We start from the raw sequence: 26,376 nt of genomic DNA, 5'->3' as shown, positions 1-26,376 counted from the left end.
GCGTAGACGAGCGAAGTGAAGGTCGGTCTCGTCGCGGCGATTCCTTTGCTTTCCATCTCGTCGCGGAGAGAGAAGGCTTTTCCGGCGAGTCCGAGCCGGGAAGCTCCGTTGATCGCGAAGTTGTACGTGACCTCGTCGGGGCTCACGCCGCTCTCTCTCTCATCTCCGCGAGCAACTCCTCGGCTCTCCCCGGTTTGCCCTCGAGAAATAGCCCGTGGATCAACGGGTTGTAAGTCGAAGCGGACGAGTTCACGCCCCTCTCGGTCATTCTGTCTTTGTACCCGAAAACCTTCTCGAGATCGCCTCTCTCGCAGAGCCCCTCGACGAGGACGTTGTAGGCCGCGGCGGTCGGGGCTATTCCGATCGTGATCATCTCGTCCAGAGTCTTGGCGGCCTCGTCGGTCTTTCTCTCCTCGCACAGTGCGTTGACGATCGGGCTGTACGTGTGGGAGTCGGGTTTCAATCCTCTGCTTCTCATCGCGTCGAGGATCACCCGAGCTCCTTCGACCCGGGCCTTCGAGCAGTAGCCGTGGATCAGGGCGTTGTAAGTTGCGTTGTTGGGCTTGATGTCGAGAAACTCCATGTAGTCGATGAACTCCTTGGCCTTCTTCAGCTTCCCTTGTCTTGAAAGGACGCTGATCATGATGTTGAAGGTCACGACGCTCGACCTGATCTCGAGCCGAAACATGTCGGCGTACACGACCCAGGCGGCCTCGAACATCTCCGATCTCAGGCAAAAAGTCAACATCTCGTTGCAAGTCTCGATCTTTGGGACCAAGCCCTTGTCTTTCATGGCGTGGAAGCACTCTATCGCCTCGTTGGCCTTCTTCGCCTCGCAGCAAGCCCTGATCAAGAGTTCGAACACGCCGGCATCGTCGTCGTCGATGCCCAATTGCTCTCTCGCGATCCACAGCCCGTCGAAGATCTCGCGGATCGATCTGGAGTCGTCGCCGTTGACGGCGATCTTGAGAAGACGGAGGGCGGGTTCCGGCGACGGAGCTCCGGCGAGTACGGCGACGGCGAGGAACTGGGATTTGACGTCTAGGCGGCTGAATTCCACGTGTCCTATGAAGCGGAGAGCGAGGTCTGGCTTCTCGTGGAGGCTGAGGAGAGCGTGGGAGGTTTGAGCGGGCGAGAGGTGTTTGATTAAATGCCACTGAGAAGAGTTGATCAGGTTTAGAAGAGAGTCTTGAGAATCGGTGTCGGATTTCGCCGGGACGATCGGAGGAGGGTCTGTTTCCGGGGTCTGAGGGGTTGAAGAGAAAAGCGCGGCGAAGTGTGAAGGGTGGTTGAGGACGACGGGTCTGAGTGTTTTGAGGTACTTGAGTGTTTGGTAGTTGAGAAACCTGTGGGGTTTCATTGGGAGTGGCGATATGAGAATGATAACGAGTTTCTGGGAGAGAGAGAGAGAGAGCTTCTGGAGCTGTAAGAATGGCGAAGGGGTCAAGTTTAGGATTTGCCGCGAGTCCGTTGAATTTTAAATTTAATTAATGGAAAAAAGCATATAAATAAGGAAAAATGGCATGAACTAGCCAATTCAAACTATGGCTTTTGCAAAATAGCCATAGTTTCATTAGGTTAACCAAAATAGCCATTACTCTCATCCCTGGACTAAATTAATCCTGCCTGGATTAAATTTAATCCCGATATTTTGTGTGGATTAAATTTAATCCTGCCTGGATTAATAATCGCAGCTTGGCTATTTTGCTTATACTTGATAAACTTTGGCTATTTTGCAAATCCTTAAGTTCTATTTGGCCATTTAGCCGCTTGACCCTATAAATAATCGTTTTTCTATGAACTAAATAGGGGAAATGGTGGTACAATATTTTGCATGCAAACGAGCTCTCGAGACTGTTAAAGGCAAAACAACATTCTTCTCTACTTCTACATTGTCTTAATAAGTTATAATTTTGAATTTATTTTCTTTTATTAATTTTTTTCCCAGGACGACGGGGTTGATATAACCGCGAATTCACTTCACCCCGGTGTAATAGTCACCAATCTATTCCGTCACACTGGAATTTCCAGGAGTAAATAATACTTTTTCGAAATAAAATTTCCATTTTTTTTTCAAATAATTGGCTGCATAAGCCACGGAAAGTGTAGCAATTTAAAATTAGCCAACCTTTCGTTAATTTCCTGTAAATAGCCATCTTGCTTACGTGGCAGCTTATTAATTGAATTAGTTTTACTTTTTTGTCCTTCAGCTATTTTAATTAGGCAATTTTTTTAAAAAAATTCGAATTAAATATTAAACCGAAAATGGAAGTTTCAAATTTGAAATTTGAAATTTGAATTTTGAGCAGATTTTGAAAGATATCAGCCATTAATTGTTATGTATTTGGAAATTTTTAACATTGACTTTAGTTAATTAGTTTCTATTTTCGTTGCAATTCATTAGGTAATTAATTTCGAATTAATTCTTCATTCATTGATATTTTTTTGTCTTCCATATATTCATAATTTCCAGAATTTTCGTGCTCAAAATATTTCCAGAATTTTTCAGTTTATTTACACGATTAACTGTAAATAGGCTTTGTATTTACAATGAATATACTGTAAATAAGCTTCGTTTTTACATGAATATACTGTAAATAGATAGCCTATTTACACGAACATACTGTAAATAGGCTATTTATTTACACGAACATACTGTATATTAAAAAAAAAAAAAAAAAAAAAAAAAACAACATAACCAACCAAACAAAGCGCACAAACTGAAAACGAAACACCCATCCCCAAATATCAAACCCTAGAAAAAAACCCCAAAATAATAAATTGAAGCAGTTGAAGCAGTTGTTCCCACCGCCTCCACCTCCTCCGCGACCACCGCCACCGCTGTAGCCTCCTCCGCCATAACCGCCGCCTCAACCGCCGCCGAGCGACCTGCGCTCCGGTGTCCTCGTCCTCGGCGGCCGGGGTCTCCTCGTCCTCACGGTGCTCGGGATCGTTGCTGGCCATGGATGAATTAGGAGAAGAAACTAGAAGCGACGCGAAATGGAAGAGAAGAGCGAAAGAAAACTTAGGGTTTTACAGCGAGATCGGCGATGAGAGACAGAAACTTACAGATCGAGGACGGCGTCTTCGTCTTCCTCGCCGGTACTGACAGCGACCTCTTCGAGCTTGACGATCGGAGCGACCTGCGCTTCGGTGTCCTCGTCCTCGGCGGCCGGGTCTCCTCGTCCTCACGGTGCTCGGGATCGTTGCTGGCCATGGATGAATTCGGAGAAGAAACTAGAAGCGACGCGAAATGGAAGAGAAGAGCGAAAGAAAAAAGGCCTGGTTGATTAATGATCTTAATTAATAATCTTAATGACATTAATGGGCGGTTATATCAGAATATTTTGTATTAAATGTTTTATTTTCAGCATGTTAATGGGCGGGAACGGTTGGAAGGGTAGTCTCGGCCAATTTTTGTTGTAAATAAATCCTCCTGGCTATTTACCACTTATTTACAGAACGTTGGCTAAAAATAAAGTGGCTATTTTCAGGAGGCTACTTAGCTTAATTACCCTTTTTTTTTCCTTCTATAGAGCAAGCAAAATAACCTCCGTTTTTTTTTTGTCCCTGCAGGGCTTATTAATACCCTCGGTAAATATGTTATGAAAAATGTTGAGCAGGTAAAAGTCCAATATATTATGTTATGAATAAATAAGATACATAAATCACAATTCTGTTAATATAATTTGACTCTTGTTTATTGATTATAAATATTGTTATAGGGAGCTGCAACGACGTGCTATGTGGCTTTGGCTCCGCAGGTGAAAGGAGTGAGTGGAAAATATTTTGTTGATTGCAACATTTCGGAAACGAGCTCAAAAGCCGCGGATTTAGATTTGGCCAAGAAGCTCTGGGATTTCAGTGAGAATTTGACAAAATCATCAAAATCATAATTTGTTCATGTCATCTTACATAGGTATTAGAGTATAGCCTATATAACATACATTAAATAATAATAATAATAATAATAATAATAATAATAATAATAATAATAATAATAATAATAATAATAATAATAATAATAATAATACATTTGTTATAGACCTTATATTCTTCTTCTTCTTCTTTTCTTCTTTTCCCCTCTCTGTGAAGATGTTTCATATTATAGTTAGCAAATGATAGCAATATGGGGTTTTTATGAGAGTAAACGAATATTGTATATAATATTGTATAAGAAAGTGTGCAATTATATATACGACCTCAGTTTTCAAATTTTAACAATATATGTTACTTTTTAGATTTTAGTGCATAAAGAAAAAAATATATATCAATTTGATCCCTAATAATTCAATAAATTTCAAATGTTGTTCAAATGGATCAAAAGAGCATAAGAAACGTACTAGAAATGTTCAGATTCAGTTTTTTCAATGTTGGGATTCAAATTTAACACAACACACTAACAAATGATAAAACGCAAATTGACCCTAATAAGCTCAACGTTCTGCTTCTCAACTTCGTTCGGCATGAAGTCACTGTTGACTTCAGTGGCGTTAGTCAACTCCTTTGGAGTAGAATGGCCGTTCTATATACAACATAATAACAGTAGGAAATTGATCAATTAATAAATCAGGGAGTGAACAATCAAAATAGTCAAAGTTTTAAGTTTTTATCTATCATAATCATCACAGCTTTATCAAAATGACAGGGTTCAAGAAGGTGTTGGTTACTGAAGCTCCAAAGTTAAAGAAGGTGTTAGCTAGATATACCTTACATCAAGTCTCACTTTAGAAGTCAACAACTTAACGTACAGGTTTCTTAAGAAACATGGGAAGAATTAGTTTGGATGAAGAAAAATTATCGGTAAAGTCAAACTGTATCCGTTTTAAGTCCGTTCGAGAAGCAGTTCTTCCAACGACGTTATCGTTCTCCTCCAAAAATCCCTGCATACACTCAAACAAGGTTAGAGAGAAGAAGAAAAATGTAGTTATTGATCTTACCGTCCCCCCAAAAAAATAAATTGCGGTGAGTATTTCAATGATAATAATATTTTGAAGCCAAGGAATTACTTGTACTTGGTGATAAATCTGCAGAGTGTGCTCTTAAATAAGTGTTGAATCTAATCAATTTGTCGATTTGTTTTGTTGAGATCATCATTTAGTTACCGCGTAAATATTGTGTTATACGGACCTTATGAATAATGAAAACCCTATAAGAAATGGAAGAGAGCCATTGTGGTACCAAAATATGAATTCAAGCTTCCGAAATTTTAGGCTCATCAAGACTGTTTTCGTAACACTGATATCTGAAGCTTGCAAGAGTCTTCGACAGGCCTATTTCGCTTTTCCAAGGGAAAGGTACCGGTTAATTCGAATGATAACAAGTTAGTTCGAATAAGTGTTTTTTCATATAAGAAACTTCTCTGATTTGCAGAGCGGCCTAAGAAGGCATTTTCCTTTGTGTGTGGCATCTTGGAATATCTTTGTAATAAATGTAAAGACTTGAACGTCAACAACAAAGAGGAGACAAGGCGAAAAAGAAGAAGATACATCCGGTATTCGGGTTTAAGGATCTAAAATCATTTAACCCGTGTCATGAAGCGGAAATACTTCCTCGGGTCACCGCTCCAGCAACTCCATAGCCAGACGTCTAAACGACAGAGTGAGCTCATTGTTCGTGGATAAAGGAAAATCATGCACTTATGAACTTAAATAGAGGTTTATAACCAAGGTATAATTATCCGTTCAATTGCAAAGTATTGATTCTCTCATATAAAGGCCCTAAACAAGTTATGGCACTAATCTCTCCTGAAAAATATCCCGGCTAATTCATAATCAAACTAGTCCAATGTGAATAGCGAATCTAAATTTCAAGAAAATATAACAGCAAAACATAAGTAGGAAAACTGAGTCTCAATATAAAATTATAAACCATAATTAAATCATCAACACTAAGATCCAACATATTCTTCATCCCAGCATGGCACAACAGGATTAGAAGTCCCAACTCAAGCTCAAAATTTGACTAGAACCGAACAAAAAGAAGTTTGAAGGTGTTGCCCTAAATGGATTAGAGAATCCTCTACTTCTTCTCCTCCTTCTCAGCCTCAGCGGCCCTCTTCTGCCTCTTACCGAAGTGGCGTTCGTTTGTCCTCTCCAATCTCAGCTTGTTGTAAGCCTTGAACGCTTTCATGTCCGCGGTCAACTTAACAAGCTCAACGTTCGGCTTCGTAACCTCGATCGGCATGAAATCACCCTTGACTTGGGTGGCGTTAGCCAATTCCTCCGGAGTGGAATCCCCAGCCTATATACAATGATGGAACGACAAGAATGGAAAATTGATTAATAAAGAAATCATGGGAAATTGATTAATAAAGAAATCAGAGTGAAATGCAAAAGCTAAGAATACTTTCGAAAAGGAAATCGGAGTCGTTTGCGACTATTACCTTGACCTTGCGGGCACGCCTTGGGAAGACAACAAGCTTGGCCTTGTAGGTCTTGAGCCTCTGAACATTAGTTTGGAGACCCTCCAAAGACCTGTTCCTTCGGCGATGGTCCACAGAAATCCCGATGGTCGGGGCAAGCTTCTTCGGGATCCCGGCAGCCTTATAAAAAATTTACAACAGTGCTTTAGCATAACATAAACTGATATCAACCTTACATCCAAAATTCTGGTTAGCAACATAAAATACCATCCCAACTCAGATACCAAAGTTGTAGCAAAAACCATAGCTGTTCAACATCAGTTTCCTTGGAACAAACTTCCGTATAACCAGAACAAGTGAAGTGAGATCACACACATACATACAGTACCACGTTCTGATGTGTTAATGAGAACGATAAAATTGATCTTTGAATTAAAAAAAAAAAAAAAAAAAAAAAAAAAAAAAAAACCACCAACCTTGAGTTCTTCCAAAGAAAATCCTCTTCCAGACCTAGTCTTCATGTTGTACTTCAGGGTCTGAGCATGGACGATGGGGCGAAGAGGCCCAGCGGTTGGCCTAGGGAAGATCTTCACTGCCTTCTTTTGGCGAGCTGGTTGTACACAAAATACATTGAAAGACTCAGTCTCAAACCTAATTATGTACATAAAACTCAGTGTGAGAGCGATTAGGATCATAAAAGTACTGACCGATCCTTCTGCGTGTCTTCCTGGCAGGCTGGTTGAACCAGGTCTTGACATAGTTTTGCCAATGCTTCTTGAAGTGACCATTTGGGATAACATTGTTGTGCTTAACCATGGCTTACCTAAAGACCCAAAAATATCGACGGAAGAAATTAAATAACTTGCGTTTCGGAAAACCAAATCCTAGAGAGCCTGTCTCAGCGAAAACCCTAATATATGGGGTAACATTTCACAAACCCTAATATAGGGATAATTCAACACCGATACACCACTCACGATAAAAACTAGAAAAATGGTTTAAGATACACAGGAAGCCAAAAATGGGAAAGTAAAAATCTAAAAGCGACGAAAATCATCATATGCAGAACTTAGTTGCACAAAAGCTAGGGCTTGGTGATTTAAACCTCTTAACCTTCTATTTCACTAATCTGTACTGATTTACTAAAAAGGAATGCGAAAATTTAGACAATAAATCGAAGCGAAACACGGAAACGCTTTCGAGCATATGAATGAATTCAGTGGGAGATCGGAAATATGTATCACAGCGCAATCATTTCGCGTAAATAAGCAGTTGGAGCTAAGAAATCGAAGGAGAGAGTTGGAAAAACCTGGTTATCGCTGCTTCCACTTCAGAAGAAATTGTATCGCTAGGCTAAGATAAAACCTAATACGTTTATATATTTATGATAGCCTACGATAATTCATCACTCACGTTTATATACCTACTTTTAACTTCGGCCCATTTTCTATGTGGACCTTGCTTGTTTTAAATTGGGCCTTTGAGCTTCAAATGTGACAACAAGCAAACTTATGTATCAGCCCAGTTCGTAGTTATTATTAGGGATTATTCCTATTATATGACTTGTACCATGATTTTGGACCAAAATCTACTAAACCCAAATAAATACTAAACTATGACTTAATGAAATGAGTAATTACATATTTATCCTTCATATTTAGTTTATTTTTATTAGTTAATTAATAAAACAAAAACAATTATTTAGTTTATATTATGAAAACAAACATCATTACAAAAACCCGGAGAGCAGCCCTGGGAATCTCCGACGCTGAAGCTCCTGGGAACGACGGTCATGGCCGCCGGAGAGCAGCCCATGGCCATCCCGGCGGCGGCGACCTCGAAGTGTCCGTCGGAACAGCCCGCCATGGATTCCGCGTAGAATTTTTGTGGTTTTTAAAGTTAAAAAACAAAGAAAAACGATTCTCGGGATTCTGGATAATTTTGAAAAGTTTCTGAAAATTTATGGGTTTTCGTTGAAGATTTATTGACGTTGATGTCAATAAAAATGCATATTTATTGACATCAATGTCAATAAATCTTCAAATGAATTTTTCAGAATCGTTGAAGATTAATCTTCAAAGGAATTTTCCAGAATCGTTGAAGATTTATTGACATTGATGTCAATAAATATGCATTTTTATTGACATTAATGTCAATAAATCTTCAACGTTTCTGGGTTTTCGTTGATGATTTGATTCTGAGCATACATGTCAATAAATGTTTGATTCTTCTTAATATAGGTTTGATTCTGAGCATACATGTTCTTCTTAATGCATATTTATTGACATCAATGTCAATAAATCTTCAAATGCATTTCCCAGAATCGTTGAAGATTTATTGACATTAATGTCAATAAAAATGCATATTTATTGACATCAATGTCAATAAATCTTCAACAAAAACACAGAAACGTTAAAGATTTATTTACATTAATGTCAATAAAAATGCATATTTATTGACATCAATGTCAATAAATCTTCAACGAAAACCCAGAAAATTTCAGAAAATTTTCAAAATTTTCCAGAATCCCGAGAATCGTTTTTTCTTTGTTTTTTAACTTCAAAAACCACAAAAATTCAACGACTTAAACACTTTGAATATGATCAAAAAAAATTTCATGAAAATCTCTAACCCTAAACTAAAAAGACAAATTGAAAAAACAAAGATGAACCCAAACAAAGATGACGAACTGAAAAACGAAAAGAGAGAGTGGAAGAGAGTTGAACCCAAAACGAAAAGAAAGTCAAATAATTAAATAAGAAAGAAAATCAAATGTAATTAAAAGTAAGGGTATTTTTGTATTTAGTGAAAATAGGTAGTCATAGTTTAGGATTTATTTGGGTTTAGTATATTTTGGTCCAAAATCTTGGTACAAGTCATAGAATAGGAATAATCCCTTATTATTAAAACATGTTATTTTAATTGGACATTTCCTTAACTATGACTAAATTAAGGCTCATTTCCAATTTCCTACTTTTTCCAAAAATTTACCAAACTAGGACTAGTAAAAAAAAAAAATTACTCGATGGGCTGAGCGGGAAAAGAGAAAGAAGGAGAAAAAAGAAGAGATTTTATTGGGGAAGATGATAAGTTGGTAATTAGTATGAGGGTATAATAGGTAAAATTTTGTGTATCTCTCATTTGACTTTTTTTTACTAGTCATAGTTTGGTAAATTTTTTAAAATAGTAGGAAATTGGAAATGGGCCTTAATTTAGTCCTACTTTTGGCAAAAAAAAAAATTTTAATTTTATACAATTTTCATTTGTTATACAATTTTGATTGTCTGATTTTTTAAGTTTTCTTTAGTTGATATGTTCACAACTTTATTCCAATATGCCCGCATGAGCACTTCAGTGGTTAGGCTTTCTAGATCGTTGCAACTGTGTCATAATCATGTCTATTTTCATGATTGGCATAGTAAATATAATGTGTCGCAATAATAAATAAATAATAAACATAGGTCTCATTCTCAATGTATTTTAAATATAAAAATATTCGCCCTTAAAATTTATGAATATATTGTACGATTCATTTAAGGTTTTCTATCTTCATCTTCTTCTTTGAGTGGTGTGTTTTTGAGCGATCATCTTGATCATGTTTTTTTATGAGACACTGATAAGAAGAATCATATGTAGTGAGAGCGAGAGATTGTTGTAATTGAGAGATTGAGAATCGGTGAAATTTTGAGGGTGTAATCGAGACAAGCATAGTAAAAAATCGAACTTCTCCCACGGAGCTCAACGTGCATGTGATTCTCTGGACGAAGCACGGAAAAATTTGATTGTGTTCTTTACTTTACGTTTTTGCTTGTTTGATTGATTCCGTCTGCAATTAGGTCAAAATCGTTTTTTAGCCGTGCAAAAAACTAAGGCAGATTACTCCAATATGTTTAGGGGGAGGGGCTAGCTTAATTGATAAGCAAAAGAAAATATGATTTATAAGCAGGACAAAAAAAAACATGGGGCCATACAGAAATGGCAAAATTGGGTGGTCATTAATTCAGAGATGAGCTGGCAGAACATGTTCCACCAAAAAGAGGAAGGAAAATTTATAATTTTATTAAATTAAATTCATCGTACTGACTGGGTGCCAATTACTCCCATTTTTCGTTCTTCAACCATTTTTTTTTTCTTCAAAAAGCGAGGTTATATAATTAGACTGTCCATTTTACAGGAAAATAGAGAAAGAATGTGGTTTTTTAGGAGAAGAAAAGCCTCATCAGGCTTCGCATCATCTTGTACGGGAGAGGAAGTTACTCAAGGATATGATGGATCTGGTTTCACTGCCATTGTCACAGGTCATAATTTACATATTTTGGACATTTATGCCCATAATTTCAGTGTGATGTTTGTACAGTATTAAACTACCATTATATCCTTAGTCTAGTGTTATATTTATCATCGCTACAATATTACTTCTATTTTGAAACTCAACTTACTTTCTAACCATATCCATTCATCAGATCAGTTTGAGAGGTAGTGAATTTCTAATCTAAAAAAAAATCACTTTAAAATCTCTTGTCACCATCGTAAATTTGAAAATATATGACTTATCAGTGTCACAAGTCATGAAATTGAGATTTTTACTCAATTGTGTCACAAAAAAAAAAAAAAAAAAAATTAAGGGTACACTGGTCAAACGAGATTTTTTTTTTCTTTTAAACATTGACTTGTTTTAAAGATGAACCCAATTTGATAGGAATATTTTTTCAAGTTTATTGCCTCACTTACAATGGTGGAGCCGACATGTCATAAAAATTATATGTTTACTCTCTAATAGAAGTTCTTACTAGTCTTGTAACTTGTTACATTATCACATTTTGGACATTTTTACATTTATTGGTATGCATTGAAAAAAAAAAAAAATTACAGGAGCATCAAGTGGCATAGGCGCCGAAACTACGCGGGTTTTGGCATTACGCGGTGTCCGTGTAATGATGGCTGTGAAAAATTTGGAAGCCGGAAAAAAAGTCAAAGAATCGATAGTCAAAGAAATTCCAAAAGCTAAAGTTGACGCCATGGAATTGGACCTCGCTTCGCTCTCGTCTGTTCGGAAGTTTGCCTCTGATTACAAGTCAACCGGTCAACCACTCAACATCCTTGTGTGAGAAGAGAACTCATTGTTAATAATATTTACCTCTCTCAAATTTTCACTTAATGTCACGTTTATTAACTTAGTTAATTTTTGTTCAAAAGTAACAATGCAGGCATTATGGCAACACCATTCATGCTTTCAAAAGACGGCGTAGAACTACAGTTTGCGACGAACCACCTAGGTACTTATTTTAATTAGAATCACTACGATGAAATCCTGTCGATTAATTTTTGTTTTTTTTTTTTTTGTAGGTCACTTTCTATTGACAAATTTGTTGTTGGACACAATGAAGAAAAGCGCCGAGGAAAGCAAAAGAGAAGGAAGGATCGTGAATCTTTCTTCGATGGCTCATCGCTTCTCTTACTCCGAGGGAATTTGCTTTGACAAGATCAACGACGAATCAAGGTATCAAAAAAAAAAATACCCTGCCTTAATAAATAAATACTTAAATCACAACATGTTTATCGACTACCAAATGTTGGAGTTTTTCAGGTACAACAGCGGAGCAGCATACGGACAATCAAAGCTGGCCAATATTTTGCATGCAAACGAGCTCTCGAGACGGTTAAAGGCAAAACAACACTCTTCTCTACTTCTACATTGTCTTAATAAGTTATAATTTTGAATTTATTTTCTTTTATTAATTTTTTTCCCAGGACGACGGGGTTGATATAACCGCGAATTCACTTCACCCCGGTGTAATAGTCACCAATCTATTCCGTCACACTGGAATTTCCAGGAGTAAATAATACTTTTTTCGAAGTAAAATTTTCATTTTTTTTCTTCTATAGAGCAAGCAAAATAACCTCCTTTTTTTTTGTCCCTGCAGGCCTTATTAATACCCTCGGTAAATATGTTATGAAAAATGTTGAGCAGGTAAAAGTCCAATATATTATGTTATGAATAAATAAGATACATAAATCACAATTCTGTTAATATAATTTCACTCATTATAAATATTGTTATAGGGAGCTGCAACGACGTGCTATGTGGCGTTGGCTCCGCAGGTGAAAGGAGTGAGTGGAAAATATTTTGTTGATTGCAACATTTCGGAAACGAGCTCAAAAGCCGCGGATTTAGATTTGGCCAAGAAGCTCTGGGATTTCAGTGAGAATTTGACAAAATCATCAAAATCATAATTTGTTCATGTCATCTTACATAGGTATTAGAGTTTACCCTATATAGCGTATATTGAATAATAATAATAATAATACATTTGTTATAGACCTTATATTCTTCTTCTTCTTCTTTTCTTCTTTTCCCCTCTCTGTGAAGATGTTTCATATTATAGTTAGCAAATGATAGCAATATGGGGTTTTTATGAGAGTAAACGAATATTGTATATAATATTTGTTTTTAGGGAATTTCCAATGGAGACCCTGCCTTTATTTTGAAAGTGTGCAATGGATTATATATTCGACCTCAGTTTTCAGATTTTAACAATATATGTTACTTTTTAGATTTTTAGTACATAAAAAAAAATATATATATATATATATATATAATATCTCTACTTTATACTTAGAAATCAAAATGATGGTTTACTGTTCATTTACTGTTCATAACATAAACCAATTATAATTTTACACGTATATAAGTTTTATCCTTACCACGTTCTCAATTTCAATTGCTTCCTCAATTTCTTCTTCTCCATTCTTCCTCACCTCACCTCACCGCTCTCTTTCTCTTCCTTCTTCTCTCACTGATTCTCGCCCCCTCTCTCCTGAACAACGCCACCACCCTTTTCCCGTCTTCCTCTCTCTCACCCGCTCCCTCTTCTTCGTCCTCTCTTCCTCTCTCCCCCGCGAGCGCCAACCCCGACTGCGCGCGCGCCTCTGCCGACCGCGCGACCAGCGCCCAGGCGCCGCCATCTCTATCTCTCGCCTGTTGTCTCTCTGTCCCCGCGCTCACCCGACACGCGCTTCCGACGTGAGCACAGCGCGAGTGCCGACGAGCTCCGAGTCTTCTACGCGACTTGACAGGACTCTTCCTCCTCCGCCGCGCTGACCTCTGCTCTTTCCTCGCTGGCAACGACGCTTCCGAAGAATCTTGGTCGCCCGATTCCGCTCTCTTCGTCGTCGGCCTCCAGAGTTTTAGGTTTGTAAATTAGGGTTTTTTTAATTGTTATTTCTAGGGTTTGAAATTGGCATCTGATTTGGGGATTCTGAAATCGTGCTTGTTTCGATTGATTTCGTTGTATATTATTGATTGAATTTAAATTGAAGCTTGTAAGTCTGATTTTGTGAGGATTGTTAGTGGTCATTCAATTGCCTTTGTCTATTGTTGCTTTAACTTAAAATAAATTCCCACATATTGATTTAACAAATGGTTAATGCTTCTGGTATCCAGTTGTGTTTTAGCAGTTCTAGATTTCTTTAATGATTATGCCAGGTCTGAGTCGGTGGCTTCGTGTGTAGCTCTGTGACGTTTCGTTTGTGCTTTTGTTCAGGACCATCAGAGAAGGCGTTTACGCACTTTTGGACCACAGATTCATGCCCTGTTACGGTCAAGGAATTGGCTAACAGAGCTCCGTTCGAAGTTCTGAGCCTCACGGGATCGATCGCCGAAGCGCTACAGACTTGAAATGCCAGGTCTGTAAGATAGCCAAGCAGGTGAGATAAAAAAAAAAATTTGACGAGAACCCGAGTTGTATCAAGTGTTGTTGTTTGTACTGTGATTTTAATATTTTAACAAGGGTTGATTTTAGTTCTCTTTTTAAAGCATTAGTTTTACATATGATAGGGAGTGAATCCATGTGACAATTGTTTAACAAGGGAGTGAAACCGGACTGCACATCTGTACACACACAAAAAAAAAACCTCAATTACAAGAAATCATCAGGATGCAAAGTTGACTTAGTAACAACAAATCAAATCAAATCATCTCTATAGGAAAGTAGGTTGGCCTTTTGGGCTTCCCAACATTGATGCAAGGACAATTGTCAGAATATTGTAGACTTGTATCTCGGACATTTCTATAATAATCAGTTACTGTCACTTCCTTAGGTTCAGCATCGTTGTCTCCGTTTTTCTGCTTCAGCAAAAAACTGATAACAAGCATACACAAGAGTTGGCCCAATCAATTAGAAGAAAAAAAAAATTAAACAAACACAATAAGAGGGAAACTAAAAGAAGTTTTCTGATTGAAGAAAAACTAAAAGAAAATACGTTTGTTGGTTGCAGGGTAAGTCACTCAGCCCTGTTATCTTGTACTCCAAATTGGAAGGGCTAACTCTAACCCTCAGGTTCTTGAGAGATCTCTTGGCCTGTTAAAAGAGGCATGTCAAGAGAAAATCTAATTAACTCGGCCGTAGGATTACATACAAACTCCGATTACCTTTGCCCAGTCAATGTTGTAGGGATCTTGCACCCCTTGGTTAGCAATCAAGAAGTCGACCACAGGTCCAGGTTGGACAATCATCGTTGTGGATACATCTTAAGGACAAAAATTATATACAAACTAAATTTTAGCAATTTACCAAAACTAATTGAATGAATCAAAGTAAATATCGTTACCAATGTTCAGAGACAACCCTTCTTGGGCCACTCTACAGCTCGAGTGGAATCCTCTGCAGCCTAACACGCCGCCTCCAACATCTGCAAATTGACTCGGGTCATCGTGAAAAAAAGACTGGCGAACAAGTAGGCATCCCCTGAAAAAAAAAAAAAAAAAAAAAAAAAAACTTTTTCACAGGTAAATATTCATTTTCATTATAATTACTTTGACATTGGTTTGTTATTCAAAAGCTTTTGGTAATTTTTTTTTTTTTTAGAAAATTAATAAGTTACTTCAGTTGACAACTATGTTTTGAATTTTTCCAGTACTAGATTTCATTAGAAAGTTTAGAAGTTATATCAAAATGTTCGAAAATTTTATGGACCTTGTGTTTTATGATATATTGATCATGAAACTTATTACTTTGCATATTTTTATTCTTAAGCCAAATTTTGTTATGCTTTGGTAGCTAGATTCTGTGCATCTGTGTTTCTGTACAACGTGCATTTTCTTATATTCTATTACCGTACCGTTATATACGGGTTCTTTTTTGTTTTTCAATCTAAACGGTATTTGGTGATTTCCGATTTTAACGCAGCTGAACATTCTTGTTTGTTTTTATTTACACACCGTAATTCCGGATTTACATATATGTGTGTAGTTTTTTTTAGCAATTTTTGAAGTTTGAACTTCAAAACATAATCCACTTTTTTTTTTATACTGTTATCATTTCATCAGGATTGGAACCCAAGATTATGTGCGCGTGTGAATTTTGTTATTAAATTGTGGAAGCTGTCATACTTTGTTTGGCTTTAATATGAATCGTAGCCACTTACCAGCTTGCTAATCAATTGTTTTATTCTGGTAGATATTGGACTGTTTCAGTTTTTGGTATATTTTTCCTGATTCCGTTAATGATGACCGTAATTGTCTAGGTGGTCATTGATAATTAAAAGCCAACCAAAAAGAAAGTAGAGTTTAAATCTTTTGTTGTTGTATTTTTTTGTATATAATTGAAAGGAGCTAGAAGTTATATGGTATTAAATAAGCTAATTGCCGTTTTCATTTTAGCCGAGGTGCTCGAGTGTCAATACAACTGCCTTAGAGATACAATGGTTGACAACGGTAAGTTATGTAGTTGCTACTAAAGACATTCGGGCACGATTAAAAATTTTCCTCTCTTTTTCTTCAGGCCCTAAAGGTTCAATAGTGTCAGACACAGTCTTGGGTGCGTGTATTGATTCTGTTCGATTGAGTCGTCGTCCAGAGGTTCGTAGTGATTATTTTTATTTGAAGGATTATACTTGTTTGCTATTCTAATTAGCTGAAAACCACTTGTATAATTATAAAAAAAAAAAAAAAAAAAAAAAAAAAAAAAAAGTGAACTTCGTGTCTACAATTGTGTTCCTTACAATTCCGAGATCACTTTAGAAGAAACGTTCCTGTGTGGAACAACCCCCCTCAAGCTTGATTTGGTATGATGAAGAAATCGAGCTTGGATTGCACAGTTCGAAGAGGCTCGTCACTTGGATAGTCATTGATGGTGAGATGAACTGACGAACTGATGGTGAGATGAGTTGACGAACTGATGATGAGACGAGCTGACGTGATGATGGTGAGACGAGCTGACGTGATGATGGTGAGATGAGCTGACGAACTGATGGTGAGACGAGCTGACGAGATGAACTGACGAACTGATGGTGAGATGAGTTGACGAACTGATGATGAGACGAGCTGACGTGATGATGGTGAGACGAGCTGACGTGATGATGGTGAGATGAGCTGACGAACTGATGGTGAGATGAGTTGACGAACTGATGATGAGACGAGCTGACGTGATGATGGTGAGACGAAGGACTGCACGACGTCCCTCTTATTTAAGCTAGTATATATATATGTATATATGTGCGCGTGTGGCAGTATTCAATATCCCAACTACTCGGACAGATCCTTGACGTGTCTTACCATTCTTAACGAAGTGCAGCAGATTACATAACTCCGACTATATATCATCAACACGACAGTTATAACAATTGCCAAATAAACTACCCATTTGGTGGACTTCTGAGCCCAATTTAAGCTGCTTTTTTACCGCCCGAAGCGCAAGGCAGGAGTGAATTACAGAGAACCACGAGCGACTACTACACATTAAACCGTGGTAATGAGTGATTATTATAGAATCCAACACCTGCCAGTCGACACAAAGAAATGCCCAGTGGAGATCAATGAGGTTTGGCACACAAGTGATTCGAGCCATCCCATTTCCGTGGAGGGACAAAGCAGTCTTATAAAATATCAAAAATCACAAAATTGTTTTACTATTTTGGATCAAAATTAGATTACAACACAATTTGAGTACGGTTTTACCCCCCCCCCCCCATGTACAGACTAACATAAAATCAAAATTTATAATTAAAAAAAATTCAAAACTTGGCTTCTCTTTCTCCTTAACCTAATTCATTTTATCGATTAGCTCATTGATTTGATCCTCTCGGTTTCCAGATTCTCCTCCTTGCTCATATGTCTTCTTCAGTCCTTTTAACCCTTCTACTGGCTTGTTCAGCATAAACGGCCACAAAAATCGAGTGACCTCCTTAAAATGTGGACCAACATTTGCAACTTCGTGGACAATATCTTCAATGCAGAGAATTCCATGCTTCCCAAGTTCCTGCAAAGTTTGTAAATGCTGTATAAGACTTGACATGTATTGAAACAATGTATTTCTTCTGTTGAAAAAGAATACGATATTTTAGATTTGACGCTCTAGAGTCTAGTACCTGCTCGATAATGTTGTTGTCGGTTAGGGGTACCTTCTTCTTATCTATGTTTCCATAGCCTTTCTTGAAAATCAGTTCCTTGACATTCTTGAGATTCGGATATCTATGACACCAAAAACCCCCATCAAGATTATTAAAAATATCATCCCTTCAGGTGTTCTACCTCTCAAGACAAAAGTGGATCATTTAACAATAACGAAAAAATGTAAGCCAATTACATTGGAGCACATCCCCATTGGTATTCACCAGGGAAGACTCAAGCAGAGAGGATTCTAAATTTTCTATACGCACAAATAAAATCCTAGAAACCATTATTCCAAAGGAAATTTGACTCCAGGAAGAACTATGTGCGAAACTTCAAATCCTTAAAGATCCATCAACATTTCCGACTAGAAGTCTATCTAAATTATTGAATATAGTAAGCTTCATTCTGATATAAGTAGATTCAGCATACTGAGTTTCCCAAACACTATATTGACAAATGAATCATTTCTTTAAATGCAAAAGATTTCATATGGCTTACCCGTAAGTCACATACGGCTCAGCCTTTTGAAGCTTCTCAAGTACCGACGCATTCACTTTCACAAAGACACCGCTAAAGACTTTCCTCAATCGCAGGTCGTACAACGTCTTCCTTACTACTGGATGCATGTCATTTGTTCTGAAGAATATTAAAAACCGCAATTTTATAAAGCAGAGCCTTGATGGATACAGGTGATAAGAATGAAAGATATTCTTAGCTGGTACAGCATACTGTAATTATAATACATATATATTAAAAACCGCAATTTTATAAATGTAAGATATTCTTAGCTGGTACAGCATACTGTAATTATAATACATATACAGATATATTATTACCCTTGGATGCGGACAATGAAGAGGAGCTTCGACTTTCCGGTGGATGACTCTGGCCTCTTTCTCTTCATCCTAGTCTTCATACGGAGGAAATCTGCCTCCTGAAATGCAGAATAACAAAACATTAAAGCTAAACAACAGTAAGCTTGTCACTAAATTTGACAAACTGTGATGGCAAAGATAAAGCGAATCTTGATGCCTAAATAGCAATTGACATCATGTCTCTGAACCAACCTTCTCCAAATACATCCCAAATACTCTCGACCACAACCGAGGACTTCAACTCAAATTACACACGGTTCTTAATCTTGGACAGATAATAGTCATCAAATTCAGCTATCTCATATATAACCCATAATTTCGAAAATAAAAAAGAATGAATATTTTTCGTTACCCTGTAACGGAACTCCTTGACGAATTCCTCGGGCTTTTTGATAAACTCGGTCTTATTTTTCTTGCTAGTGGCAGCAAATTTTCTCTGCTCTAATTGCGCTTTCCTTCTCAGAGCCGTCTCCTCATTGACTTTCCGTTTCTTCAAGATCGTCTCCGGTATGTAAGCCAGCGGCTTTGCTACGTCCGCCATTGTTGCCTACAAACCAATTGATCATCCAAGAATGAGAATAATTATCCAGGAAGAACTGTGCGCCAAGTATCAATGCCTGAACGGAAACGAGATATTGATGAAAATAATATTACTGGGATACTTAGGTTTACGACTGCTGAGAGATGGAGAAAAATCTGGGCGTCGCCTTGTATTTGATCTAAAACCCTAAATATGCAATAGACCAGTTATATACAAGACAAAATTGAATATTAACTTTGTATGGGGTAACATTTCACAAACCCTAATATAGGGATAATTCAACACCGATACACCGATTACCCACTAATGTTGCTTGAAATCCATCAAAAAAAAAAAAAGTTTTCCTGTATTTACGAAAAGAAAGACGGCTTATATTTGGACTTCTTGTAGTTTTTGGTTGAAAATCCGACATTTCCAAAATTAGCCCTTTTGGTGAATATTGAGTTTTTTTATTTAAAGTTAAAAAAAAATTAAAATTCAACGAGGATGAAGCATAATAAAGCATAGGAAACGAGAGCGATCAGTGGCTCATGAAGGATAAGAGAATGAAAGGCAAGAGAGGGGATTTGTAGGTTTAAAGAGAGGACGAAGATGATAGATTTATTGAGATATCGAAAACCAATTTATCACTTGGTAATTTTTCATTTCCCCATTAATCACTAGTTTTTTTTGTTGATATTCTTGCAATCTGATTCCATAAACAAATCGTTGGCTAGCGACATTTTAAACATTACTCTAAATAGAATTAAAAAAAAAATTACAACTATAATCCCTTGCAAGAAAAAACCGATTTAAGCACTGAAAATAAAATGGGACTAATCGGTTTGGTTAAGATGAAGAGAACATAGTCACGGATAAAGGTCTTCTTGTATTTGCTAATGATGTCAATTTAGCCTGAAAGCTAAGGTATCTTAGCATGGCTTTCATAGTTTTAGAACGAGATCTTCTTTATTGGAAAGCATTAAAATATATAGACACGAAAGGTAGAGAGGACCTTTGTAATTAGGATCTTCATTCCGTGATGCAGTTAGTATAAGTTACAACAAATTATGTATCAAGAAAGGTAAATAAAAAGTTACACTTGACCGGGCAACACCAAAAAAAGATGCTGATTGCTCTGTCAAAAAAAGGGGACGATAAAAAAAATTGTAATACTCTTTTCTTCTCTATACCGAATATCTAAAGAAATATACGGTCCTCTCAGTTTTAGAACCTACTAATTCTTTTTTATATTACAGAACTGTATTCGAACGAAAACAACCATGCCCCGAGGCAAAGCCAAAAACTTTGTGACAGTTCTCTACCCGAGCATCAATGAAGAATCATGAACGTAGATAATCGGCAAGAGAAATACCTGTCTCCACTTGCCACGTGTTAGTTACATCTCATCCCACAGTCCTGCCTCGGGTGCTAAGCTTTCGTTAGTATATTCAGAAATGTGAAATAAACTGACCATGATCATCTTCTTTTCTTTTTTAAATCTTAAACGCAATGTGTCCGAGTGGGCAAAGACGAGGCTGAACTCAGGTCCAGAGACGGGATCGTTTTGGCATTGCCATTAGCGGCCGAGCCTCCTAAGAGCTGTCGAGTCACACGATCAGCCAAAACCGATTGTCCGTCGTACTCTGCGTGGGCGGGCCGAGCGAACTGCATGTCGTTTTCGCAGGCCGCCAGTTCCGAGAAGGCCCGAGAACTCGGCTGCATTCCCCGGAACATGTCGGGGCTCGAATCGTGGTAGGAAGGGCCGTTCCCGTAGGGACTCAAATTTATCGAGTGGCTGAACGGAGCGCCGCTGCTGAGAGGCGTTGACGAGCCTGAAGTGTTGCGTGGACTGGAGATCGGCGACGGAGTCATTCTTCCGTTCCCGTGTCGGGGCGACCTCGAGTTCAGCAAAGGGCTTCCTATCGGCGATACGGGGCACGAAACGTTACGCGTTGGAATAGGGATTTCGCTAGATTTCAGGAAAGGAAAAAAAAAAAAAAGTCAACCCATGTAACTCTAAAAAGTGATTTTATCAAACTCATCACCGAGAGAGAGAGAGAGAGAGAGAGAGAGAGAGAGAGAGAGAAACCTGGAATGCGGAGAAGTTTGTAGTACTCTTGTGGAATGAACTGCAAGTCTATCTGAGTCTAACGAGGATAAGTTTCTAGCTTGTCCAATTCCCTGCAAATTACCACCAAACTGTTAGAACCTGGAATATCGGGGGTATTAGGATAATAAGTAGATAAGTTAGGGTTAATATAGAAGGTACGAAGTTAGTTAGCCTCTACTTATCAATGATTAGTAGAGAAAAAGCATGAATACAGTCTGAAAGTATTTTGTAAGGAAGAAATTCCGATTTGGAGAGCACAGCATTTCCAACGTATATGAGGGCATCCAGAACCAGAACAACATTAAATAACCTTTTTAAATACAAATGAAAATACCAAAATCGATACGGTTTTTTTTTTTTCCTTCATATATCAAAACATGAGAGAGCTAAAGCCATTTAGAGGTATCGATCATCATACCATAGATTTCACTCCAGTGGTAACCGCGGGAGGCGGATCGGAAGACTTAGGGCTCATAATCAGCCTCTCCAATGGCGTAGCATATTTCACAAAAGGGTGATCCAAAAGCCAAGCGGCCGTGGGACGATGCTGTGGATCTCGTTGCAAGCATTGATACACGAAATCCTTTCCATCCTTTGAAAGGTGATCTGGAATCGCTGGAAGTTCTTTGCTGTTCCCAATCTTAAACATCGCTGCAACCTATGAGACGAAAATGTAATCAATTTGATATGCATTCCAACTAATAGTGTAATGTAAATGTACTAACTCCTTCATATTGACTCCAAGGTGGCTTTGTGGTCGCCATTTCCAAAACTGTGCAACCGAGGCTCCATATATCCACGGCAAGGTTGCGTCCATTTGAGTTCTTTATAACCTAGGTAATGAAATATGCAATAAAGGTCACGGAATGATCTAGAAAACAGCAGAACCAATAAACTTTATAATTAAATAATAATAAATAAATAAAATCCCACCTCAGGTGCCATCCAGTAAGGGCTTCCCTTGAATGACAATGGACATGACTGGCCAGTTATCTGCATAAAATTATCAGATTATAGATTCAAGAAGTATTACACAATTGCAAAAAATAGATTTAAGTTTATCAGAAGTAAAACAAAAGGAAATAGTTCTTAAGCTTACATGCTTTGCCATCCCAAAGTCTGCCAATTTGATACAGCCGTTTGGATCAACAAGTATATTTGCCCCTTTAATATCCCTGTTCCAAGAAAAAGTTAACACCAATATATGTTTAGTTAAAAAGACTTTTGCGCTGAATTCTTAGTATTTGAACAAGAACTAAAAAAAGGAACAAAAGCTTGAGATGCTCATAACGTAAATGGGTATTTCATTCACCTGTGAACGGTATTTTTTGCATGTAAATACGCAAGGCCTGACAAGATTTGTTGAGTATAACTCCGAATTGCAAGTTCACCAAATTGTCCATAGTCTTGAAGTAATTTATAGATTGAGCCTCCAGATACATACTCCAGGTAAATGTATAATTTGTCTCCCAACTGTTGAAGGAATGCTTCGTAACTTAAATACGCAGTTTTTTCAATAATTAAGTCCAGATACCATGTAATTAAAATTTTACTACTACAATAATTTGAGACTTGTGAATAACCGCCTCGAATATAGTTATATCACAACAGAAATCAACATAACACACTTATGCTAGAAATCCGGGTTGTGCAGGTATCGTCTCCTGTGCGGGACTGTATGCTAGTGGAGCTAGTCTTTGTATAAATTTAACTAATATCGGTTGGTTAGTAAGTTGGTAATGCCACAGGTCATTCCGAATTTGGTAATCGTAGAACGTAGAAATTGACATACAAAATACACTAGACTAGGTAATAAATATGGAATATGGAAATTGGTGTAAAACTCACCGATTCAGATCCATAGTATTGCACAATGTTCTGATGCCTTAAACGGCTTAACAAACTGATTTCCTGTCCAGTAGATAAATATTAGAACTCGTTCATACTGTACTTGCCATGCCATGTCAGATCAGAAAGATGAGGATCAACACCAATTTTAAGAAACAGAAGAGAGAGAGAGAGAGAGAGAGAGAGAGAGAGAGAGAGAGAGAGATACCTGCATCAATTGCTTTGCACTTTCCTTCGACTTCGCATCATCTGAAAACAACGTAACCTCCTTCATGGCGCACATGTCTCCATTCTCACTGCAAAAATGTGAAACAAACACACACACACAAACTCAGGTTATGCAAATCAAACATCTTCCATAATGGTCAAAGAATATATTGTGAATCGCTTGCCTAATATCCTAGCCCAATATAAATGATAATATTATATATATATATATATAATAACTTGTTAGACAAACCTGTTGAAACCCACATAAACATGCCCAAACGTCCCTCTGCCAAGCAACTTTCCCTTTTTCCAGCGAGAGCCGGGACTCGGAGGATTCTCTGACCTCCCCGGACTCCGCGGCACAGAAGGAGACACGGCCGCGGAATTCGAATGAGAGAAAGGAGACGGATTAGAGATCACGACAGGTGGCAGAGGCAAATGGTGGCTCGTCTGAGACTCGAGAGGCGCACCTCCGGCTCTGGGATGGACTGGCGTGACCGCACCGCTGTGAATCCTCGAACCGGGCCCGGGGCTCGTCATTCTAGGACTGGGCACAGGAGAGTACTCGGGGCTACCCTTGCTTTGCTGCCAAAACAGCTGTCCTGACATATCTCCTCCCATGGAATTATGGCCCGAGTTTTGACCCGACCCGGGACTCGAGCATTGACCGGACCCAATCCCCGGCCAAAAGGAATTCGCCGCTTGCTCGGAGCCGAATCCTCTCATCGGGCTTCTGGAAGGGCTCGACCTGGAACTGTCGGGAGTGCTGCAAAATCCACCGTTGTAAGGAACCAATAGATTCGGGACATGGCTGCTCAAAGGCCTTCGTTTCGGTGATGCCGTCGGGACGGGATTACCAGAAGGACGGTTCGCTGGTTTTTTCGACTCCCTCGGGCTTATTTGGGAGGAATTAGAGGGCTGGTGCTGATCTTTTAGCATCACACTTCAGGAGGCAAAAAAGTGAAATAATAACAACATTGATTAATCATCTCAATAAATAGAAAGAAATCATACAAAATAGCCGTTTAGCCAAGGTTTTAAGTTTTTAACAAAATATTTGACACTTTTATACAAGCAATTTACCACTGTCTGAAATCCTATTGACACCACACATATTTTGTAAATTTTGGCTATTTCACTAATTTTAGGCGAACTTTGGCTATTTCGCGAATCCATTAATTTCAATTGGCTATTTCCCACAAATTAAAGTGGAATTCGGCGAAAAAGGGTTAATTAAGCTTCACCTGGAAGGGTTTCCCGCGAAAGCTTTAAGTCCATCGTCATAATCAGCAGCCCGAGGACTACGTCGATGTGAGTCAGCTTGATCATCATTATCATCACTCTCCAAATCACTGTCCAAGTCGGTGGGATTTACCCTGCTGCTACAAGCTGGCTCAGGAAGCGAAAACGCAGACGACTCGGACCTCTTTTCGCATCTCGGTTTCGCAGACAGGTCGATTCCGGGATCCGGACGACCGACACTTGGCGAATTTCGATTGGGGAGAGGAAGAGGCTGAGGCCTCTCGACGAAGCTCTGACACCTCGCCACTTGTTTGGACGGCGGCGAGGGAGATCTCGATTCTGCAGGGGACCGAGATCCTTTTTCGGAAACCGTGTCGCCGGAACGTCTTCGAGCTCCACTGCCCGCTCTTCCGTCGGAGGCGGTCCTAAATTTCCGGTGCAGCGTGTCGATAAAACTCTCCTTGCCCACTTTCTTCTTCGCTTCTTTGGAAGACGATTTTCCCCACCATGTAGGCATATTTCCAACTAAAGCTCAACAGTATCACCGACCGTGTACTTTAAGAGTAAAACCATTCGCTAGAAACTAGTATTTGCAAGCCAATGAGGTCATGAAACTTTCAAGACCAGTTCAAGAGCCCCCAAAAAAAACCTGCAACGAGGAAAAAAAATGCGGTTATAAGACTACGCATGAAATCAGCGAAATGATATTTAATTATGCATTTATACAGCTTTGCTGAGTACTGAGTTCTTTTTTCGACTTGATTCAGTCATTTTAAGTTGAATAACCCGGATCTGCAAACCGAATAATTACTTTAGTTTCATCAATCTCAAATTTTCTAAATTATGTTCACCCCAAGTCACCTTTTTTTTTTAAAGGAACAGAAAGACGATCAAAATCAGAACATCTCCGTTTGACTTTCTCAAAGTTTTTTTTTCTTTCTAAAAATCAAACGAGACAACAGCATTGATCCTCGATATATTTCCACAGCAAACAAAACCAGTAAATAATTTTATTTCCTTATTTATTTTGGTAATGCAAAAATAAATAATTACCAAACTACCATCACACAGCAACCAAGGCATCCATTTGACCTCAAACTCACATCATCATAAGTCATAACCAACACAGCAATTTCAAGTTTCAACTATGAAGATTGAAAATGTCAACGCCTTATTGCTGATTCGCACTTCAAAATCTCCGGGGTTTTTTTCGATGAAATAAACTTACAGGACGAAATATTGTATAATAAAAAAAAATGCTAAAATTAGACAACAAGAAGTGAAAAAGACGATGCTTACTCGCTGAGTCGAAATCGCCACTGAGTTGGTTGTAAGCACAAATCTGAGTGACTCTGAATCCCTATTGAGCCTCAAAATTACTCAAATCAAAACCCTAAATACATATGAAACGTAAGAGGTTTGATTCAAATGGAATTTTTTTCTCTCTCTGACTTCAGAAACTCGGTTGACAAAAAGAAGAAAGAGAGAAAGGGTATATATCTGAGTTAAAAGACATTGATAGACTTGTCTGAAAGCTGTTGATTTTTTTTTCGTTTTTATTTAATATTTAATAAGTCTTACTTACGACCGATCCTTTTATTTCCTCCATTTTAGTCTTTTTATTGCTTTTTTTTAAGTTGGACGTCAATAATGTAATCTAATAACTCGAGCGTTAGTTAGCTTATACTTTAATATAGTAAAATTGACTTAAGTGGAAAGCAATAATAATAACAAAATGCAATTGGAAAATTGACCTAAGGGCATCTCGATAGAATAAGTAACTCTATTTTTCATTTGTTAATCGCCTTGTTA

General features: G+C 38.2%; 4 protein-coding genes and 1 long non-coding RNA gene across 6 annotated transcripts; 2 read left to right on the top strand and 3 right to left on the bottom strand.

Annotated features, from left to right (window-relative positions):
• Nucleotides 1-1,783: 1,783 nt before the first annotated feature.
• Nucleotides 1,784-3,976, top strand: LOC149380162 (uncharacterized). The gene is made up of 3 exons (XR_016294218.1): nt 1,784-2,033; nt 3,577-3,623; nt 3,726-3,976. It is a non-coding gene; the product is annotated as an uncharacterized LOC149380162 (long non-coding RNA).
• Nucleotides 3,977-5,837: 1,861 nt separating this feature from the next.
• LOC149380161 (large ribosomal subunit protein eL13z) lies at nt 5,838-7,757 on the bottom strand. The gene is made up of 5 exons (XM_089603040.1): nt 7,674-7,757; nt 7,072-7,187; nt 6,841-6,974; nt 6,386-6,544; nt 5,838-6,243 (listed from the first exon to the last, which is right to left on the bottom strand). Exons 2-5 carry the CDS (start codon nt 7,178-7,180, stop codon nt 6,022-6,024), a joined length of 624 nt encoding a protein of 207 aa, XP_089459166.1. The 5' UTR covers nt 7,181-7,187; nt 7,674-7,757; the 3' UTR covers nt 5,838-6,021.
• Nucleotides 7,758-10,359: 2,602 nt separating this feature from the next.
• LOC149380160 (short-chain dehydrogenase TIC 32, chloroplastic-like) lies at nt 10,360-12,864 on the top strand. The gene is made up of 8 exons (XM_089602998.1): nt 10,360-10,662; nt 11,237-11,468; nt 11,561-11,640; nt 11,711-11,864; nt 11,952-12,030; nt 12,116-12,200; nt 12,289-12,335; nt 12,428-12,864. Exons 1-8 carry the CDS (start codon nt 10,554-10,556, stop codon nt 12,596-12,598), a joined length of 957 nt encoding a protein of 318 aa, XP_089459124.1. The 5' UTR covers nt 10,360-10,553; the 3' UTR covers nt 12,599-12,864.
• A 4,337-nt stretch (nt 12,865-17,201) lies between these two features.
• Nucleotides 17,202-19,424, bottom strand: LOC149380159 (large ribosomal subunit protein uL30z-like). The gene is made up of 6 exons (XM_089604184.1): nt 19,286-19,424; nt 18,984-19,178; nt 18,593-18,690; nt 18,255-18,392; nt 17,732-17,834; nt 17,202-17,622 (listed from the first exon to the last, which is right to left on the bottom strand). The coding sequence occupies exons 2-6, from the start codon at nt 19,170-19,172 to the stop codon at nt 17,407-17,409; spliced, it is 744 nt and encodes a 247-aa protein (XP_089460310.1). The 5' UTR covers nt 19,173-19,178; nt 19,286-19,424; the 3' UTR covers nt 17,202-17,406.
• A 732-nt stretch (nt 19,425-20,156) lies between these two features.
• On the bottom strand, nt 20,157-26,089 carry LOC149380158 (mitogen-activated protein kinase kinase kinase YODA-like). Of its 2 annotated transcripts, XM_089602912.1 has the most exons (13): nt 25,864-26,089; nt 24,567-25,213; nt 23,573-24,265; nt 23,321-23,408; nt 23,113-23,175; nt 22,577-22,737; nt 22,364-22,439; nt 22,198-22,257; nt 21,990-22,097; nt 21,683-21,922; nt 21,244-21,335; nt 20,626-21,123; nt 20,157-20,526 (listed from the first exon to the last, which is right to left on the bottom strand). In XM_089602912.1, exons 2-12 carry the CDS (start codon nt 25,079-25,081, stop codon nt 20,655-20,657), a joined length of 2,565 nt encoding a protein of 854 aa, XP_089459038.1. In that variant the 5' UTR covers nt 25,082-25,213; nt 25,864-26,089; the 3' UTR covers nt 20,157-20,526; nt 20,626-20,654. The 2 variants fall into 2 exon arrangements, with proteins under 2 accessions (XP_089459038.1, XP_089459037.1); XM_089602911.1 differs by having other exon boundaries at nt 20,157-21,123.
• Nucleotides 26,090-26,376: the final 287 nt, after the last annotated feature.

Source organism: Urtica dioica, chromosome 12, assembly GCF_054948205.1.
Source record: "Urtica dioica subsp. dioica isolate 48M chromosome 12, U.dioica_male_clone48M_v1_H2, whole genome shotgun sequence".
NCBI classification, from domain to species: domain Eukaryota; kingdom Viridiplantae; phylum Streptophyta; class Magnoliopsida; order Rosales; family Urticaceae; genus Urtica; species Urtica dioica.
This window is presented reverse-complemented; position numbering and strand designations above follow the sequence as displayed.

Excerpts from the sequence above, each read along its gene's own strand:
- LOC149380159 (XM_089604184.1), bottom strand. The coding sequence starts at position 19,172 with ATGGCGGACGTAGCAAAGCCGCTGGCTTACATACCGGAGACGATCTTG. Across the intron at positions 18,393-18,592 it reads TTCATTGTCCGCATCCAAGG|AACAAATGACATGCATCCAG; the intron begins GTAATAATATAT and ends AATATTCTTCAG. Across the intron at positions 17,835-18,254 it reads GAGCCGTATGTGACTTACGG|ATATCCGAATCTCAAGAATG; the intron begins GTAAGCCATATG and ends TTGGTGTCATAG.
- LOC149380158 (XM_089602911.1), bottom strand. The coding sequence starts at position 25,081 with ATGCCTACATGGTGGGGAAAATCGTCTTCCAAAGAAGCGAAGAAGAAA. Across the intron at positions 22,738-23,112 it reads AATACTATGGATCTGAATCG|TTGGGAGACAAATTATACAT; the intron begins GTGAGTTTTACA and ends TTCCTTCAACAG. Across the intron at positions 22,098-22,197 it reads CTTACTGGATGGCACCTGAG|GTTATAAAGAACTCAAATGG; the intron begins GTGGGATTTTAT and ends TTCATTACCTAG.
- LOC149380160 (XM_089602998.1), top strand. The coding sequence starts at position 10,554 with ATGTGGTTTTTTAGGAGAAGAAAAGCCTCATCAGGCTTCGCATCATCT. Across the intron at positions 11,469-11,560 it reads CAACCACTCAACATCCTTGT|TAACAATGCAGGCATTATGG; the intron begins GTGAGAAGAGAA and ends TTTGTTCAAAAG. Across the intron at positions 11,865-11,951 it reads AAGATCAACGACGAATCAAG|GTACAACAGCGGAGCAGCAT; the intron begins GTATCAAAAAAA and ends GGAGTTTTTCAG.
- LOC149380161 (XM_089603040.1), bottom strand. The coding sequence starts at position 7,180 with ATGGTTAAGCACAACAATGTTATCCCAAATGGTCACTTCAAGAAGCAT. Across the intron at positions 6,975-7,071 it reads GAAGACACGCAGAAGGATCG|CTCGCCAAAAGAAGGCAGTG; the intron begins GTCAGTACTTTT and ends GTGTACAACCAG. Across the intron at positions 6,545-6,840 it reads TTTCTTTGGAAGAACTCAAG|GCTGCCGGGATCCCGAAGAA; the intron begins GTTGGTGGTTTT and ends ATTTTTTATAAG.